The 15,087-nt window shown below is 35.5% G+C and overlaps 2 protein-coding genes across 4 annotated transcripts in view; one reads left to right on the forward strand and one right to left on the reverse strand.

Moving 5' to 3' along the window:
- Positions 1-9,052, reverse strand: part of LOC586154 (apoptosis-resistant E3 ubiquitin protein ligase 1) — a 28,331-nt gene extending 19,279 nt beyond the window's left edge. Inside the window, exons 1-3 of the mRNA XM_011676563.2 lie at positions 8,629-9,052; positions 5,076-5,244; positions 426-661 (exon numbers count right to left, since the gene is read on the reverse strand). Coding sequence (XP_011674865.1) covers positions 426-661; positions 5,076-5,244; positions 8,629-8,809 — 586 coding nt within the window. The 5' untranslated portion in view covers positions 8,810-9,052. The remainder of the gene's footprint in view (positions 1-425; positions 662-5,075; positions 5,245-8,628) is intronic.
- Positions 9,053-9,862: 810 nt separating this feature from the next.
- Positions 9,863-14,783, forward strand: LOC115929709 (bifunctional protein GlmU-like). 3 transcript variants are annotated; one of them, XM_030999584.1, is made up of 4 exons: positions 9,863-10,175; positions 10,961-11,153; positions 12,835-12,936; positions 13,447-14,783. In XM_030999584.1, exons 2-4 carry the CDS (start codon positions 10,974-10,976, stop codon positions 13,648-13,650), a joined length of 486 nt encoding a protein of 161 aa, XP_030855444.1. In that variant the 5' UTR covers positions 9,863-10,175; positions 10,961-10,973; the 3' UTR covers positions 13,651-14,783. The 3 variants fall into 3 exon arrangements, with proteins under 3 accessions (XP_030855444.1, XP_030855446.1, XP_030855445.1); XM_030999586.1 differs by having other exon boundaries at positions 9,863-10,136; XM_030999585.1 differs by having other exon boundaries at positions 9,863-10,129.
- The last annotated feature ends 304 nt before the right edge of the window (positions 14,784-15,087 follow it).

Raw genomic sequence — 15,087 nt, forward strand, 5'->3', positions numbered from 1 at the left:
TTACCTTATCTTCATATTTGTTTTATGTACATGTATGCACCAGCCAATGTGGAGAGCCTCTCGACAGAATTCCTAAATTCTTTTAGGTGATCCCCATGCATTGGCTGGTGCTAAATATCATACTGTTAATGTTATATCATTTTGTCAACCCTGTGATGTTGTCTATGTATTGTTATCATCTTGCTTGAGTATGAAATAAAAGACAAATAAAATAAATAGACCTTCCTAAAATCAGTTTTTGTGTAAATATCTTCCACATCTTAAACTATGAAACTAAGGAAAACTGCAAGAAGAATGAAAGTACCTTGCAACCAACAGAGTTAAAGATATATCTGTATGATTGATTTCTAAAATTTATTTCATTTTCACTCAATAAAATATACTATGGAGGGCTACAAAGAAAGAAAGAAAAATATCCAACTTACCAAATGTCTGCACAAAATGTGTGATCCCGCTCCACATGCGCCTTGCCAGTGAGAAGTCTAGCTCATATGGGCGATCCGATGCCATCTGCTTCTCTACTGCCCTCTGTAGGTTGTTGAGTTCAAGGTATACGGCAATGGATTTGAGAGGGTCTTCGTCGTCCTGGGTTATGTCATCTAAATCAAGGTCCAGCACTTTATGAAGTTCACTATATGCTGTGATGTCAAGATCATCAAGTCTGTGTTGAACAGATACACAAGAGAAATACACAATGAAAATAATGTTTGTTTTAGCTGTTATTTTTCCTTTTTTTTGTTATGTACATAAAAGTGGGCACAAAAGTACCACAACTTGAAGTGATGACAAAACCACATGATAAAAGAGAGAGAGAGAGAGAGAGAGAGAGAGAGAGAGAGAGAAAGATAAATAAAGATACCGATAATACTAATAACAATACAGTTTTTTTATAGTGCATTTCACTGCCATTGCGAAAGAGAGGGAGGGACTGGTAGATAGATAAATAAATACATGTATATATATATATAGAGAGAGAGAGAGAGAGAGAGAGAAAGAGAGAAAAAGAGAGAGGGGGATTTCAAGAAGAGCCTGTACAATTATACTCATCTTTGATCAATTTATCAATGCCAAGTTATTTGACTGATCATTTTGGATTTATTCTTAATATTAATTTACATATACATGTATATATTATATTGTAAATATTTTAATATGAAATCACAAAGTGAAAAAACAATCTATGGAGAATATAAAACTTAATAAAACTGGTAGGGAACCACATTACCTATACACCCTTGCAAATAAATAATAACACAGACATGTTGCACATGTACTGTACTGTCTGTACACACGCTGGGCGAGCCGTTTAATTACAAAAACAAGGTGTGCACACAGACATCTCCTAATTGAATAGAGAGCTCGCTTTAAAAGATAATTAATCATGTCAGTTTCCATGGTAACTTCTCCATTAGATAATTAATTTTGAAGTGAATGTTGTTACAGTTACCGAGAATAGGCTACACATATTGCACTACAAGTAGCACACATCAATGCAATGCAGATTCAAGGTTATAACGTTTTACAGAAAGGTAGAGCCAACATGATTGTTGTCCAAAAAGACATGCAGTACATGAACATGTACTACTAGGTATCATTTGACAGACTCCCTCGACTGATAAATTTAAAGTCACATTTGGTATCAAATTAAATTTTGCAGAATGTAAAGTTTAAGGTATTACATTCTTGTTTCAGTGATTCCTTAGTTTGCAGAGTAAATCCACATTGAATATCATCTTTAATTCATGCATTCTAAAGTAGAGGTGTTGTGGTCTAGTGAATATGTCTTTGGACTACGAATCACAAGGTATACTATGGGGTTCAAATCCCTGCCATGGCACCAACGTCCTTTGGAAATACATCTACACTGGGCCCATTATTACAAATCAAAATTGGGGAGGGGGGGGGGGGTGGGGAGTGGGTCACACTTTAAACATGTGCACACAGCCCCTGTTAGTATAAAACCTTTTGCAAACTTAGGGATACTAATATACAGTATAAGAAATATTCCATTTATTGTAAGCTTTGTTGAATGTACAATAAGTCTACATGGATATACATTTCCCTCTCTACCATACATGTCTGCAAACTGCACTGTATGAATACACCCCCTTAGAATATAAAATGTGATGGTATTAGTTCTTGTCTTCTTGAGCAATCTAATAAGGTAGCGATGCTTTGATTGTCTGACTGACTATGCCTCAGGGGGTGGCAGACAGAGAATATAATCCAGAGATTCGTCATTTAATCATTTCAAGAAGGTCTGTCATACTGATATCCTTTGAGTATTGCAACCACAATGAATTATTTAAGATGACAGGATATCATAGAGGGTTTCCGGTGAAATTAATGCCTAAAGAACACTTCGAACTTGAACAATAGTGATGCTTAAAACATGATAAATACTGCCATCTTGAAAGTGGATAAGTCTAAAAAGACATTTATTGCTTATCAGTGCTGTATTGATTTGTGGAATAGAATATTGTTTTTTGTTTCAAAAGAGGGCCAAGGAATCTGATTAATTTTTTTTAAAACCTAAAATATTAAACTGAGCACTAGATTTGTATTCTACATGTAACAACAACAACAATAACAAGAATAATAGCAACAACATGATTGAGAGCCCAAAATAGAGTTTGGATAATTTAAAATTGTATTTCATCAACTCCCTTGGCAATGTACACAAGGTCGTCAAATATCAGAATTCACATACCGGTACACTCATTAAATATAACCAGTGTACAAAAGTACAGTGTACATATATGCATTTTATAACAGTCGCATCAAATAAAATGTAATGGACTATTTTCCCTTCATGGCCTTCATATGTTTTACCACCAAAAATGTCAAATCTTCGAACATGGGAGCTGAGCAATAGTACCACATCTAACCAACTTGCCCAATTAGGCCAATTTTCTTTAATTTGCAGCAACATATATAAATTAAGCACTCTGGGATCGACAGGCAATGCACATGAACTTGTATTCTGGACAATATCTCATTCTGTAGAATGCCAATTCGCTCAAAATGAATGTAAACTGAGTATGGCTAATTCAATTCATTTTAAAATATGTATCACGAAAATTCACAATCATGATGTACAAATGTAAAGGAGCTAAAATCAAAAGCTTCAAAACTTGTTTCGGCCTTCACTGCTTCAAACGATAACAAAAGATATTTGTGATCTTGCAATACATACCGGTACATCAAAGAAACTGAGTAACAAAATTTAATTCACAGTTGAAAATGACTGAGTGATTTTAATCACCGGCAATCATATCATGGCGCTTATTTCTAGGGCTGGAGATGAAAGTAAAACTTCAATATATCATTGTTTTTAAAAGGAAACCAAATACAATATGGGAATCACATATCTGTTAATATTGTACATCCAGGGGGGGGGGGGGGAGCTGGCACAGGGGCAAGTGCCCCTACTGCTTAAAATTGCTACTACGGTTTCAGCACTTTTTAGTTATAAAGATTTGTAGTACAAACAACAATTTGTATTCCAACACAAACTTTTGTTCCATTTCTACTTGTTATACAAAATTACAAATGAACACTAAATATTTAAATAGTTTTGTGTGGATGGTTTGAAAACAGAATGTACACCTTGTATTATTATATCAAGAGCAGTTAGAGCACAGTAGTATGGGAATGTGATCTGCTGCCACTTAACCTTTGAACATTTTCTGAGTTCCATTCACAAATTATGTGTGCTGGTAAGTGCTCTGGGCTGAATAACATTAGCTGCATGTTACAATCGCACATGTATGGGGTTGCAATGCACTGCAGGAATTCAGACTTTGACATGTTAAATCTATATGTACATACAATTTTAAAATGAAAAGGGGAAAATTGACAGTTATATACATGTACGTAATCTTAACTCTAGTACACAAGAAACAGGTATAATCCCTCAATGTTTACATGCAAAGATATATGTTGCATGTTTGCAAATATTTGCATCGGTTACATAAGAACTAGGGGTACATTTTATTTATTGCCTTGGAAATGAAAGAAGGCTTATTCTTCTCAATTATTGTATTGACACTTGAGAAAGGTGCGAGGCGACAAGTTAAACATTTGTGCATGATGATATTGATAAAGCTGTTGGAAGCTAAGCACAAAATCTTAAATCTCAAATATCTAAGATGACAAGTAAAGACTCCCATATGTAATGCATTTTAGCCAATCATTATGCTCCCCAAGGAAGATGTATAATAAAAGATATGTCAAAAATTTGTGAATGATTGGCTGAAATGAATTACATACATGTACATGTCTATGCGTGTGCCAGAGTCTTGTCTTGACTTATCTCATTTCTGTCTTATACAAGCCAATACATGAACTCTGAAGTATACATATAATGAAATGAACAGTTTCTTAAAAAATATAGAGAGATATTGTTCAAGAAATTTTTTAATTCAGGTCTGATTCGGGTATCTCAACTGTATGTATACATTTCTATAGTAAACTATGGTGTACAAGCATGAAACTATCTAAGAAGTACTTGATCAATGTCACTGTAATTAATCTTTCTTCATGAACCTGTACAGACTGCCATTTACTCATGACATCACAACACTGCACAGTTTCTGCTGTGGCACATTTATCCAAGTTGAAGTATCTAGGTACACAACAGGAAGCATGTCATTTGTGAGGCATACCGCAAATTGTTCAAACATGGTAGTACCACTACATGTATGTGTAAACAGAGGTAATTTGCAAATACACACTCAAGGTTCTAAGCTGGAAAAATATTAAAATTTGCAAAATTGTACCCACCAAGTGTAAATACTTTTATAGAATCCAAATCTACAACCTTCTAACCTTTAGTAAAAACTGTTCAATCAACATGACTACAACACCGCTAATACCCAATAACATTTGTTCTGCTGACAAGAATCATGAATGTCGAAGAAAAAAACACAAATGTGTGTAATTTACATCTGTCAATCAAAAATACATTAGCTGGAATGTTTGACTATTATTGAATAAATAATCAAAACAAATAAAAACTTGTTAATTCGATACATTGCGCATAAGAACCAAGGTTAGAAACTTGATCTACTTACTTCGGTAATAGACTAAGTGAAGAATAATCTTCCAACCATTGGTTCAGTAACAGCTGGTCTTGTAAGTCTTCAATGGCTGATTCAAGATGCTCCTTGTCACGTTGTTTGAGTCTTCGTAAGGCCCTCTGATTAACGTCCAATTGGGCTGCCTCTTCTACACTCACACAGCCTGATCGAAAGAGAATGAAAAAGAATAAAGTTATGTTTGTTCTAAACTACTAAAGGCAAAGAAAGATAGTTGTTACTTGCAGATAATTATTAATTTCTGAGAATTGAACAGAGAACTCTAACCATTTCACTCAAAGTGACTGCATTGAAAACACACATCAGCAACAACTTTTTCTTTCCTTTGGCAAGATATTCATATTTTCCCCAACAAAATGTTGGCATGACATTAAATTGAGTATCATCAGCCAACTGCCATGATTCATTCCAAAACCAAACCTGTCTGTGATCTTACACATGTACATATAATATATAAATAATAATTTAAACAAACAGTTGTTACTTCATCGTACAGGATATCAGGTAAGGGTAGATGTAAAGTGTAGGTTACAGTGAAAACTATTTATAGTGCCATGGTAACAGGGCTGCATACACCACATTAGCAATGATTCATGGTTTGATTCTAAGTTTATCAGACAGACAGAGACTATCTTAGTTGTATGACAGGGTTATATGACATGGTCTGAAGTTTCAATATGAATGTGTAACAGCACATTCCTGCACTTGATGGCACTCCTTTCAGCTGCTTGCCTCACCTACCATCCCTGTAAAGTTATGAACCAGAGCAATATAGCACTGAGTTCCTATAGGAAATCTATTTCTTCAGATGGTCATATCTCAGCCAATACTTAGCATATTCAATTGGTTTTTGACATTCAGACATTATTTTTGATGCTCTTACAGAAAATGAAGAAAATATTGAGAAATTCCAAAAATAGATTTTTCATGACATCACACTTCACCACTCTATAGCTTCCTGAGTAATACTCTTTTCACACTGGTTTTGCTCAACCCCGTACTTTGCTTAGCCCCGTACTATCCTTAACCCCAGACTATTTTTTTTAGCTTTTCACACACGCTGTTTTTAGTCCCGTACTAGCGCCTATTCCAGAATAAGAAAATTCCCGCTGTTCTCACTGCATTTCGTTAACCCCGGATATCGTGAATGTTATGATTGGACATACTTCGCATCTGGCCAGCTCCGATACGCTCCATTGCGTAGTACCGGACTATTTTTCGTTTCTGTTCTCATTCATTTGCTTAGCACCGCAATTGCGGGGTTAGCAGGAGTTAGCACCACAATTGCGGAGTTAGCCCTGCTATTTTGCAGGGTTAGTTAACCCCGTACTATAGGTGGGGTTAGCCAACTTTAGCCCACTTTGGTAAAAACCAGTCTGAACAGAAAGTGGAATAGGCTTAACCCCGTACTATAGGTGGGGCTAAGACCCCCCTTAACCCCACCTATAGTACGGGATTAAGCAAAATATTGCCAGTGTGAAAACAGTATTAGCTGCTAAAAGGATTACCCAATCATGTATCAAGTATCCACTATCCAGGCAAAACAAAGTTATGTAATCCATGTGCATGTAAGCCTTTTAAAGTTCTGTTCTAATATTGAAATTAAAGACTCCCGATCGGTGACATGATATGGGTCCAGCCACTGAGAGGGTGCTGGGAGGGGAGGGGGAAGGGGTAGGGGAAAATCAGAGTTTCATGTTCCATAACATGAAAGGTAAATAAATACCGTTAATGTCATCATTTAGGGGAAGGTGTATTGTATTTAACATGTAGGGTCCTAATCCTAAAAACTTTGCTGCACAAAGCTACTTTCTTTATTCCTTTAACTTGCCATGAATTCATCTAGACGTATAAAAACAACAACCAAAATGAAAGAAAAGAAAACAACTTCCAGTTACAGTATTGTACTGGTATATCATTCTGAGAAGTGCAGTGATCACGTGCAAAACAAAAACCAAAATCAAAAGATCAGTCAGAAAAGGATTTGTTTTTCAAGAAACTTGAAATTTTAACCCTGAAATGACTGGGTGCTTTTTCATACGGAACCCAATCCCCCCCCCCCCCCCCCTCCGATCTCGAAACTTGGCACATAGACAGGGCATTTTCTGGCAAATAAAGCCCATAAACTTCCTGGTAAATAACATCTATCTCAAATGATTTAAACAAAAATTTATTATTGCTAATTAATTATATAAATCTTCATATACAGTCAAACCTATATTATTTGCCACCTCTCTATAAAGGCCACCTGTCTATAGTACGGGTACCAGTATTTGATTTCTGTGTTTCCCTTGGGTGGCTTTAATTGACAGGTTTGACTGTATTGATGGTAAAAATACAATGTGTACAATACTGGAGAAATGTATGTTTAGAAAGCCCTGGAAGGCTGTGGCACAAAAAATACTGGGTAAACAAATTAAATAAAAAAATAAAAAATAGAAAAAAAACATTTAAAAACATATTATAGATATAAGGTGTGTCTGGGAAGGGGGTGGGGGGGGGGGGGGGGAGAGAGAGAAATGGATTTACTGGATTCTGCCTCCAGCCCTATTCAATAGGAAAATATATAATATACATAATGTATATTAAACTTTGGTGTGATGGAAAAGAGTACAATAGTAAAAGTCTGTTCATTAATTTCAAATAAAAACTACGATATTACCTAGCAAATAAACAAAGTTTTTTATTGACGAAACACAAAGAAATTTTTCAAGAAATGTTAAGGTTATAACTATTTAATTAAATACTTTTAATTTTTTTTTTATTATGTTAAAATGTAAATTGATGTAAATACATGTATATATGAAATGTGAAATATGTGAAATAAAACACCTCGGCAAGAGGACAAGAAAAAGAAAAAAATTAAATAGGCTTAATCCATTGCAGAACTTACTATGCACTTACACAAAGTTTGGAAGAAAAAAATAATCTTGAACCAAATAAATTTGTGGCAAATGAAAATATTGATCAGCAGGTAGAAGTCAAATGGCATACAGATTACAGAATGAATCATTGTAATGTATACCAAACTTAGCACCTCATCAACATTCTTCATCAGCAGCAGCATCACGGTCACCACAATAGCACCAGTCAAAACCACCACCAACCAATACCACCACTAAAACCACTACCACGATCATCGCCATCATGCCTTTGGAATTTGGAATGTTGCATCCCTGGCCCTTCTACCCTTCTCTCATTTATGCAGAGCAAAGTGTACAAAAACGTGAATTCATTCAAGTTCTGAATGGTTTCCTTCAAATGTTGGGGATCAAAGCAATAACTTGATATAAGTATGGCTGTTAATATAACATGTGTTATTAAAGAAATATTCTTGTCCATAATGATGTTAATCATGCAAATGACATCTTAACTTAAGACAACAATAAACAAAGTCAATCAATTGAAAAAACACACAAGAAAATAAAAAATGACACAATCTATCTGACATAAACATAGACGTTAAACAACAATAAACAAAGTCAATCAATTGAAAAAACATAAGTGTAATTTAAGGAGAATTAATTACCAGCGTCTCTCAGTTGCTTTTCAAGATGTGTCAACTCGTTTCCCTTCAACCAAGTTTGAAAAGGGGCTTCTTCCTCAGAACTAAATAACTGTGAAAATGCCGTTTTCAGAACAACGTATATCAGTATACATAACAATAACCTGGACAAATATTTGAAGACAGTCGTTGTCTCATCCGCCATAGTATTGTTTTACGGGTTGTTTACTTATCAAGATCACTTTATAAAGTCCACAATGAAATGAGCGAATGTGTTACAGCCGACAGGACGTTGAAGGAGGCCGACGGGGTTCTACTAGGCCGAGCTCGGGTAGCTAGCGGTCGCCGTATCGCACGGTACCGTGTACTCAGCTACCAGCCCATGGATAAGGGCAAGGATCCGAACATTCGAAATGCAGTCAGCTCAGTTAATCGGTTAAAATATCTGATCCTCGAGAACTAAGTCACTTTTTACAGGAAAATGCAAGGTATGAGTATTATGGTAGGTTATGATCTATTCAAATCCAAACCATGCATCATATAAAATACTATAAACTCACAGAAATCCAGCAAAAAAAAATATGCCAAGACAAGACGACGCGATCCCTGATCGAAGATTTAGCTTCCATTACAGACACCCGATATTCCTAATGTTTATGTTTACAAATTTAACGATTAAATTGACTATTTTATCATTGTTTACATCACTAAATCAAAATTAGCTCTCATGGTGCCTTAAAATTGAATAATGTACTGCTCTATTCACAGAATGATGTTTATGATAAAATCTGATTAAAGACTGTTAATTCGACAGGTCTGACCACAGACTAACAACTCATAAATATTGCAATGCTATATTAATTTTCAGTAGACCTACAACTATGATTACTCATTCTTTTCAAACATTTACTCTCCAACAACTCTGTTTCTAATATCAAAAGAAATGAATATATTAGATTTTCTTCAATAGTTTTCAGTTTCACAATTTCTTTATTTTCTCAGTATTACGTCTTTTCTGGGAGACTTGCAACAACTGGGGAGGCGTTGATCTCTTTCTCTCTTTGTGCATAGTTTTTCAAACAGATGAATATTATCATATCTCGTAGGCCTACTACTTGATATATAACTCCTAACAAATAGGATAAAACAATAGAGATCGTTTTTAAAATAAAGTACACACTACATAAATGTTTGCTCTATTTCAAGCATGCCCTTCCAGGTACGTGTGGAGTGCTCATGAGGCATCTAACAAAGCATAGCCAGTTCGGCATGGCATCCATGGCATCTAATAACACTACAGAGCGCCATCTCCCGCTTTTCGTTTGGTACCAAATTCAACTCTCAAAATACCACGAGTAGGAAGTAAATACATAAAAAGCGAAAGGGATCCAACGACACTTTTTTCAAGAGATGAAAAGGAGATGATTTAAAGCTGCGGCTGAATAACAGCCTCAAACAGCTTCTCGAAGAAAGCAGTCTTTGCATGCATCTGCATCTCAGGGGTGTCCCACATGTAGAGAACGACGTAAGCAGTATGTACCCGCGAGATTGAATAACGAGTGGTGCAATATGTAATGCGTTATATTTCTTATTTTCTTGAATTGTGATTTTCAGGTGAATGTGAGTGACATATATGTAATCTTGTAAAAGAATGCAGTGCTCCAGAGAGTTCAAACTTGGTGTGAAAGCTAATGGATAGATCATTACATGTGTGTTTTTTTAAATAATATTTGTGTTGTTTTCCCAGTCTGACTAGACCTTTATCTAGATAGTCTATGAATATATAATAAGGTAATCTCCAACGTGATTGAACGAAAACAATTCATTAGATATATATATATATATATATATATATATATATATATATATATATATATATATATATATATATATATATATATATATATATATATATATATATGAAATACTCCATACAAAAGGTTCACATTGGCCTAATAAAATATTCTGTCAAGATTGACATTGATCCTATGACTGAGTTGTTAATCAAGTGGGAGATGCATCATTATTTTCTTATGTTTCTCTTTTGGGCAAATTGAGGATTATTGGTGTCATATTTAATGATCATCTGGCACCATACACATCCAAAATGCTTAAGGTCAATAGTAACAGGAATATCATGTTAGCAGTGCACCCGGAGGTGGGTTCCCCCTTACCTTTTTAAGAAGGAATAGATGATTCATGCAGACTTTGACAAATTCAATTTCTACATACCCGGTACTTAATTTCGGTCCACTAGCTGTAATCCATAATCATGCTTTGGGGAAATCTCAAGGAATAACAGCAACAAACTATTATTTAGAAATTACCATTATTTATTTGTTGTTCTATTTTTCAGCCCTCCACCTAAGATGTCAATGAAAAGAATGGAGAGTACAATGACTTGCCACGCCCTCAGACTGAGACCCGGAGAGGAGCTGAAGACTAAACTCCTAGAGTATGTCCAAGAGCACGGCCTCAAAGCAGCATTCATCCTGTCATGTGTTGGCAGCCTCAGGAAAGCGTCTGTAAGAATGGCCGATTCAGTATCGGTGAGTAGAATTACACTTTCCTTTGGATACATTGTATATATTGCATCTATTTATATGTCACTTTAATCTTGATTGGACACACTCTCAAAGAATTCAGAGAAATCAACTCAGCCTAGTCCATCATCTATTGAAACATGAAAAACATTGCATTGATATATTCAATACACAATGCGAACATGATTTCTGCGTTTTAAAATAGGGTAATGAAAGTGCCCCTGAGTTTATTTTATTCAAAGTAGTTGCAGTCATTTTTCTTTTTGAGGAGGTACTGTGTCGGTCATGTGCATGCTCACGTGGTGTCTTAGTTTGCTTGGCCTGTACTGCATATGGTAATTGTGTTCTTGTGTATATGTAAACTTATAAAGACCAAAAGGAATTGACAAAATCTAATCTTACAAGAATCAAAGGTGAGACCGGGCTCATGTAGAGATCAGCATTCACTGTAACACCATATTAATAGAAGAATGTACAGGCCTGCCAACTTCTGGAGTTCAAAAACTGTATTCTTTAATCCCAAAAGTTGTATTTTACTGTCAAAAAATTGTATTTAAAAAAAAATGGATCAATGCCTCTTACAGTTCCTACATACTGTACCGTGCGAGTGTAAAATAGTTTACACCTAGAAAATTGCTACTATAGTATTAATGACTGCTTTGAGAGAAATAGTTGTTTTATTACGCTCAAGGGAAGGTTAGAATTGTGCTATTCCCTGAGGCTTGCCGAGGGGAATAGCCCAATTGTAACCTTCCCGAGAGCGTATGAAAACAACTATTTCTCGAATATTAAAGCAGTCATTAATACTTTTATATGCCGAAAAAAAATAGACTAAAAAATAAAAAATAAAAAATAATTTACATTTTTGTCGAAGACGGGATTCGAACTCTTGCGTACAACAAGATGTGTATCGAAAACCAACGCTTAGACCACTCGGCTATCGCGCGCCGTTAACATGCTTGGCAGTTTTCTCCAATATATACATTAAAATGGATTGAAAACGGCTCCGCGTGAGGGATGCTTCGCAAAAGCTCCATGAAACGGACCCTTCTTTTACTTTTGCAATGCATATTGGCATGAACTTAGATCAAGATCTATCGGCAGATGTTGTTTTTTTGTTTTTGAGAGTTAATTTTCGTCTTCATGTCAACAATGCAAGATAAAATTGTCGGTAAGATCGATCGAGATTCAATTGTATTGAAATTGCCGACCAATTTTTCGCACACGTATGGTATCCTCCATCGCTCAAACCATTTTTTAACATGTAAACCTATGGGGTAACCATGGAGACTGACCTATTTTTTTAATAACCATGGTTATTAAAAATATTGAAATGTTTTAAGCATGGTTACCGGGAATTTTACAGGAACAGTTGAAGTTTATGAATGCAATTCGACCAATCAGATGGCTGGATTTCTTAAGTGAGGTATATAATGGTAATTATTTTATAAATCGTCTACCTGGCATCATCATGATACAGTGGAACCTCATTATAAAGAGCTCAGATATAATGAGGTATCTATTACCCGTATAACAAGGTGATTTTGCTGGTCCCAGCTCTTTATATATTTTTTTTTTTACCCCGTTATAACAAGATTTGTGATTTAAGAATAACAAGGTAATTTCCTTGGTCCCAAGGACCTCGTTATAACGAGTTTCCACTGTACTGTATATTCTCTATACACAGGTGATCAATGTTGACAAGAATCATGAGATTGTTTCACTGGTTGGAACACTATCAGGAGGGCATGGACATCTACATATCAGTTTGTCAGATGAGAAAGGCAAGGTAGGTTCAGGACAATTCTTCTGCTCTACAGGACTGTTGTGGATGAGGGTAGGGGGAGGCTGGGAGAGTCATATTGTTTTGGTCCAATATAAACCAATGTCTACTTTTGAGGGGAGGGGGGGGGGGGGTCTAGATTTTTTTTTTTTAAGGGGTCTTTATACACTTCAATATCTTGGGGTCCAATTTGGGAGCTTTTCAAGTATCCAGCCTTGCTTTATAGATGATGGCCTTCATATGCAGTGGACAAGCAGACAATGAAAAAAATATGATTAAATTAAATAGAGAGAACAAGGGTTTGGGTGTAATTCTGTAAATGTAAAGGAAACTTTATCATACATTTTGGCATCTTTGGTGAATGGACAAATCAGCCTCAGACCGAATGGTAATTTACCTGATGAAATAACTTGTCACAAAATTCTGTTCCAAGATATATTGCAATACAGCATACAACCGGTGGATCAAGTTCTGTATGCGTTTGTCATAATCTACCCGTTGTTTCTCGCTTTTTAGGTGTTTGGAGGACATCTCCTGGGTAGCGCAGAGGTCTTCACCACAGCAGAAGTTGTCCTTGGAGAGCTCCCTCAGCTGGAGTTCCACAGAGAGCCAGACCCTGAGAGCGGTTACGATGAACTTGCGATCCATAAGAGATCCAACCAAAACATAAACTGTGCATCAAACGATTCAAATCATGAGGGTTTGTGTACTGACAGCTGATATCATCTGACCTTTGACACTTGGGAAGTTGCTGGTTTTACAGTGGAAGTAAAAGGAGAACGGTTGAAGCCAAAAGGGTGCTAACTGATATACTTTTACACATAGTTGATACCCTTCTGGCTCTGAAAGACGATATTTCTCATTCCTCGTATATTTTGTTACCTTTATCTCACAACACATGGGATGTCCAATATCTAGGTCTGGAACCCCCAAACGTTCAAAATTTCCACATAGGACTCAAATATTTCAATCTGGACCCCTGACCAAAAAGCCCTGCTTTTATGCCGTTTTAAATTAGCTTAGACTACTGAATTATCCCATCCCAATTGACTCAATACAGAAGCCACCTAGTTCCCAGAGACAATGGGTTAATTATGTTCACTTTAGGCCACCACATACCTCAATATCCAATTAGACTGGTATGCATATATTCTAGGTGAACTTCTATTTCAACACAACAACAAACATTACTTTAAATGTTGATACTCTTATGGCACTATAGTGTAGTTGACTTCATATTGCATCACCAAGATTTAAGCATGTTCCGTTAATACTCGGTATAAAATTAAATAAAAACTCATACAAACTGTTGATTTGGATTTCTGTGTAGTTTAATACATGTATATCTACTTTTATGTACAAATTATTGTCACTTATTTATTACATAGCGAGTCAAAAAAGAGAACCAAGAAAAAAAATAATGAGATTTACTAAATACAAGCCAGTAATAGAGCTTCTCCATATTACAACATACCAGAACATGATCAAATAATTAACAGACCACTGGTGATATTTCTCAATTATGTCAAATTAATGCCAATTATTATAGGGTTTAAAAAAACCGGAGGTGAATGTTCAATCTGCCAGGGCGACACCTATTTATGGGAGCCTACAGTACACTGTACATGTGGCCCTTCCCTTTATAATCAATTATAAAAGAGGCTTTTGTTAACAGATAATATTAAAGATCTGAGAGAAAATTTACACTACTTATCTGTAAAAAGTAGACATTTTCTGTAATATCTGACTGAAATATCATGTATATATTGTCCTCTTTGGCACAAACAATATTGTCTACAAATTGATGTTTGTGTAAAGAGTTGTATTTGTAAATAAAGATATATAAACCTCAACGAATGTGTTAAGACTTTGTTTATTACAAAGGAAGTGAAACTCTACATTCACATCCTAAAAATTTAGAGTAGGCCTACTATCTATTTCAGCTCATATGAAAGAGAGCACTGGTTATGTTCATGCATTTCCATACATGTACCGGGTATTCTCAAGAAATAAAAAGAAGCATTAATGTACTTGCAGGTGAAAATAAGTGGTTTGATGATAAGTTTAATATGTGAATGATTTCCTGTATGAAACGCACTCATTTCCTCCATCCAAAAATGAAATGATGAATTGAATGGAAGTGGAACCAAAAAAAAA

This window comes from Strongylocentrotus purpuratus, unplaced genomic scaffold, assembly GCF_000002235.5.
Source record: "Strongylocentrotus purpuratus isolate Spur 01 unplaced genomic scaffold, Spur_5.0 spur5_scaffold_5, whole genome shotgun sequence".
Taxonomy (NCBI): Eukaryota; Metazoa; Echinodermata; class Echinoidea; order Camarodonta; family Strongylocentrotidae; genus Strongylocentrotus; species Strongylocentrotus purpuratus.

Coding starts and splice junctions, on each gene's coding strand:
- LOC115929709 (XM_030999584.1), top strand. CDS start 10,974: ATGTCAATGAAAAGAATGGAGAGTACAATGACTTGCCACGCCCTCAGA. Junction 11,154..12,834: donor GAATGGCCGATTCAGTATCG/GTGAGTAGAATT, acceptor CTCTATACACAG/GTGATCAATGTTGACAAGAA. Junction 12,937..13,446: donor TGTCAGATGAGAAAGGCAAG/GTAGGTTCAGGA, acceptor CTCGCTTTTTAG/GTGTTTGGAGGACATCTCCT.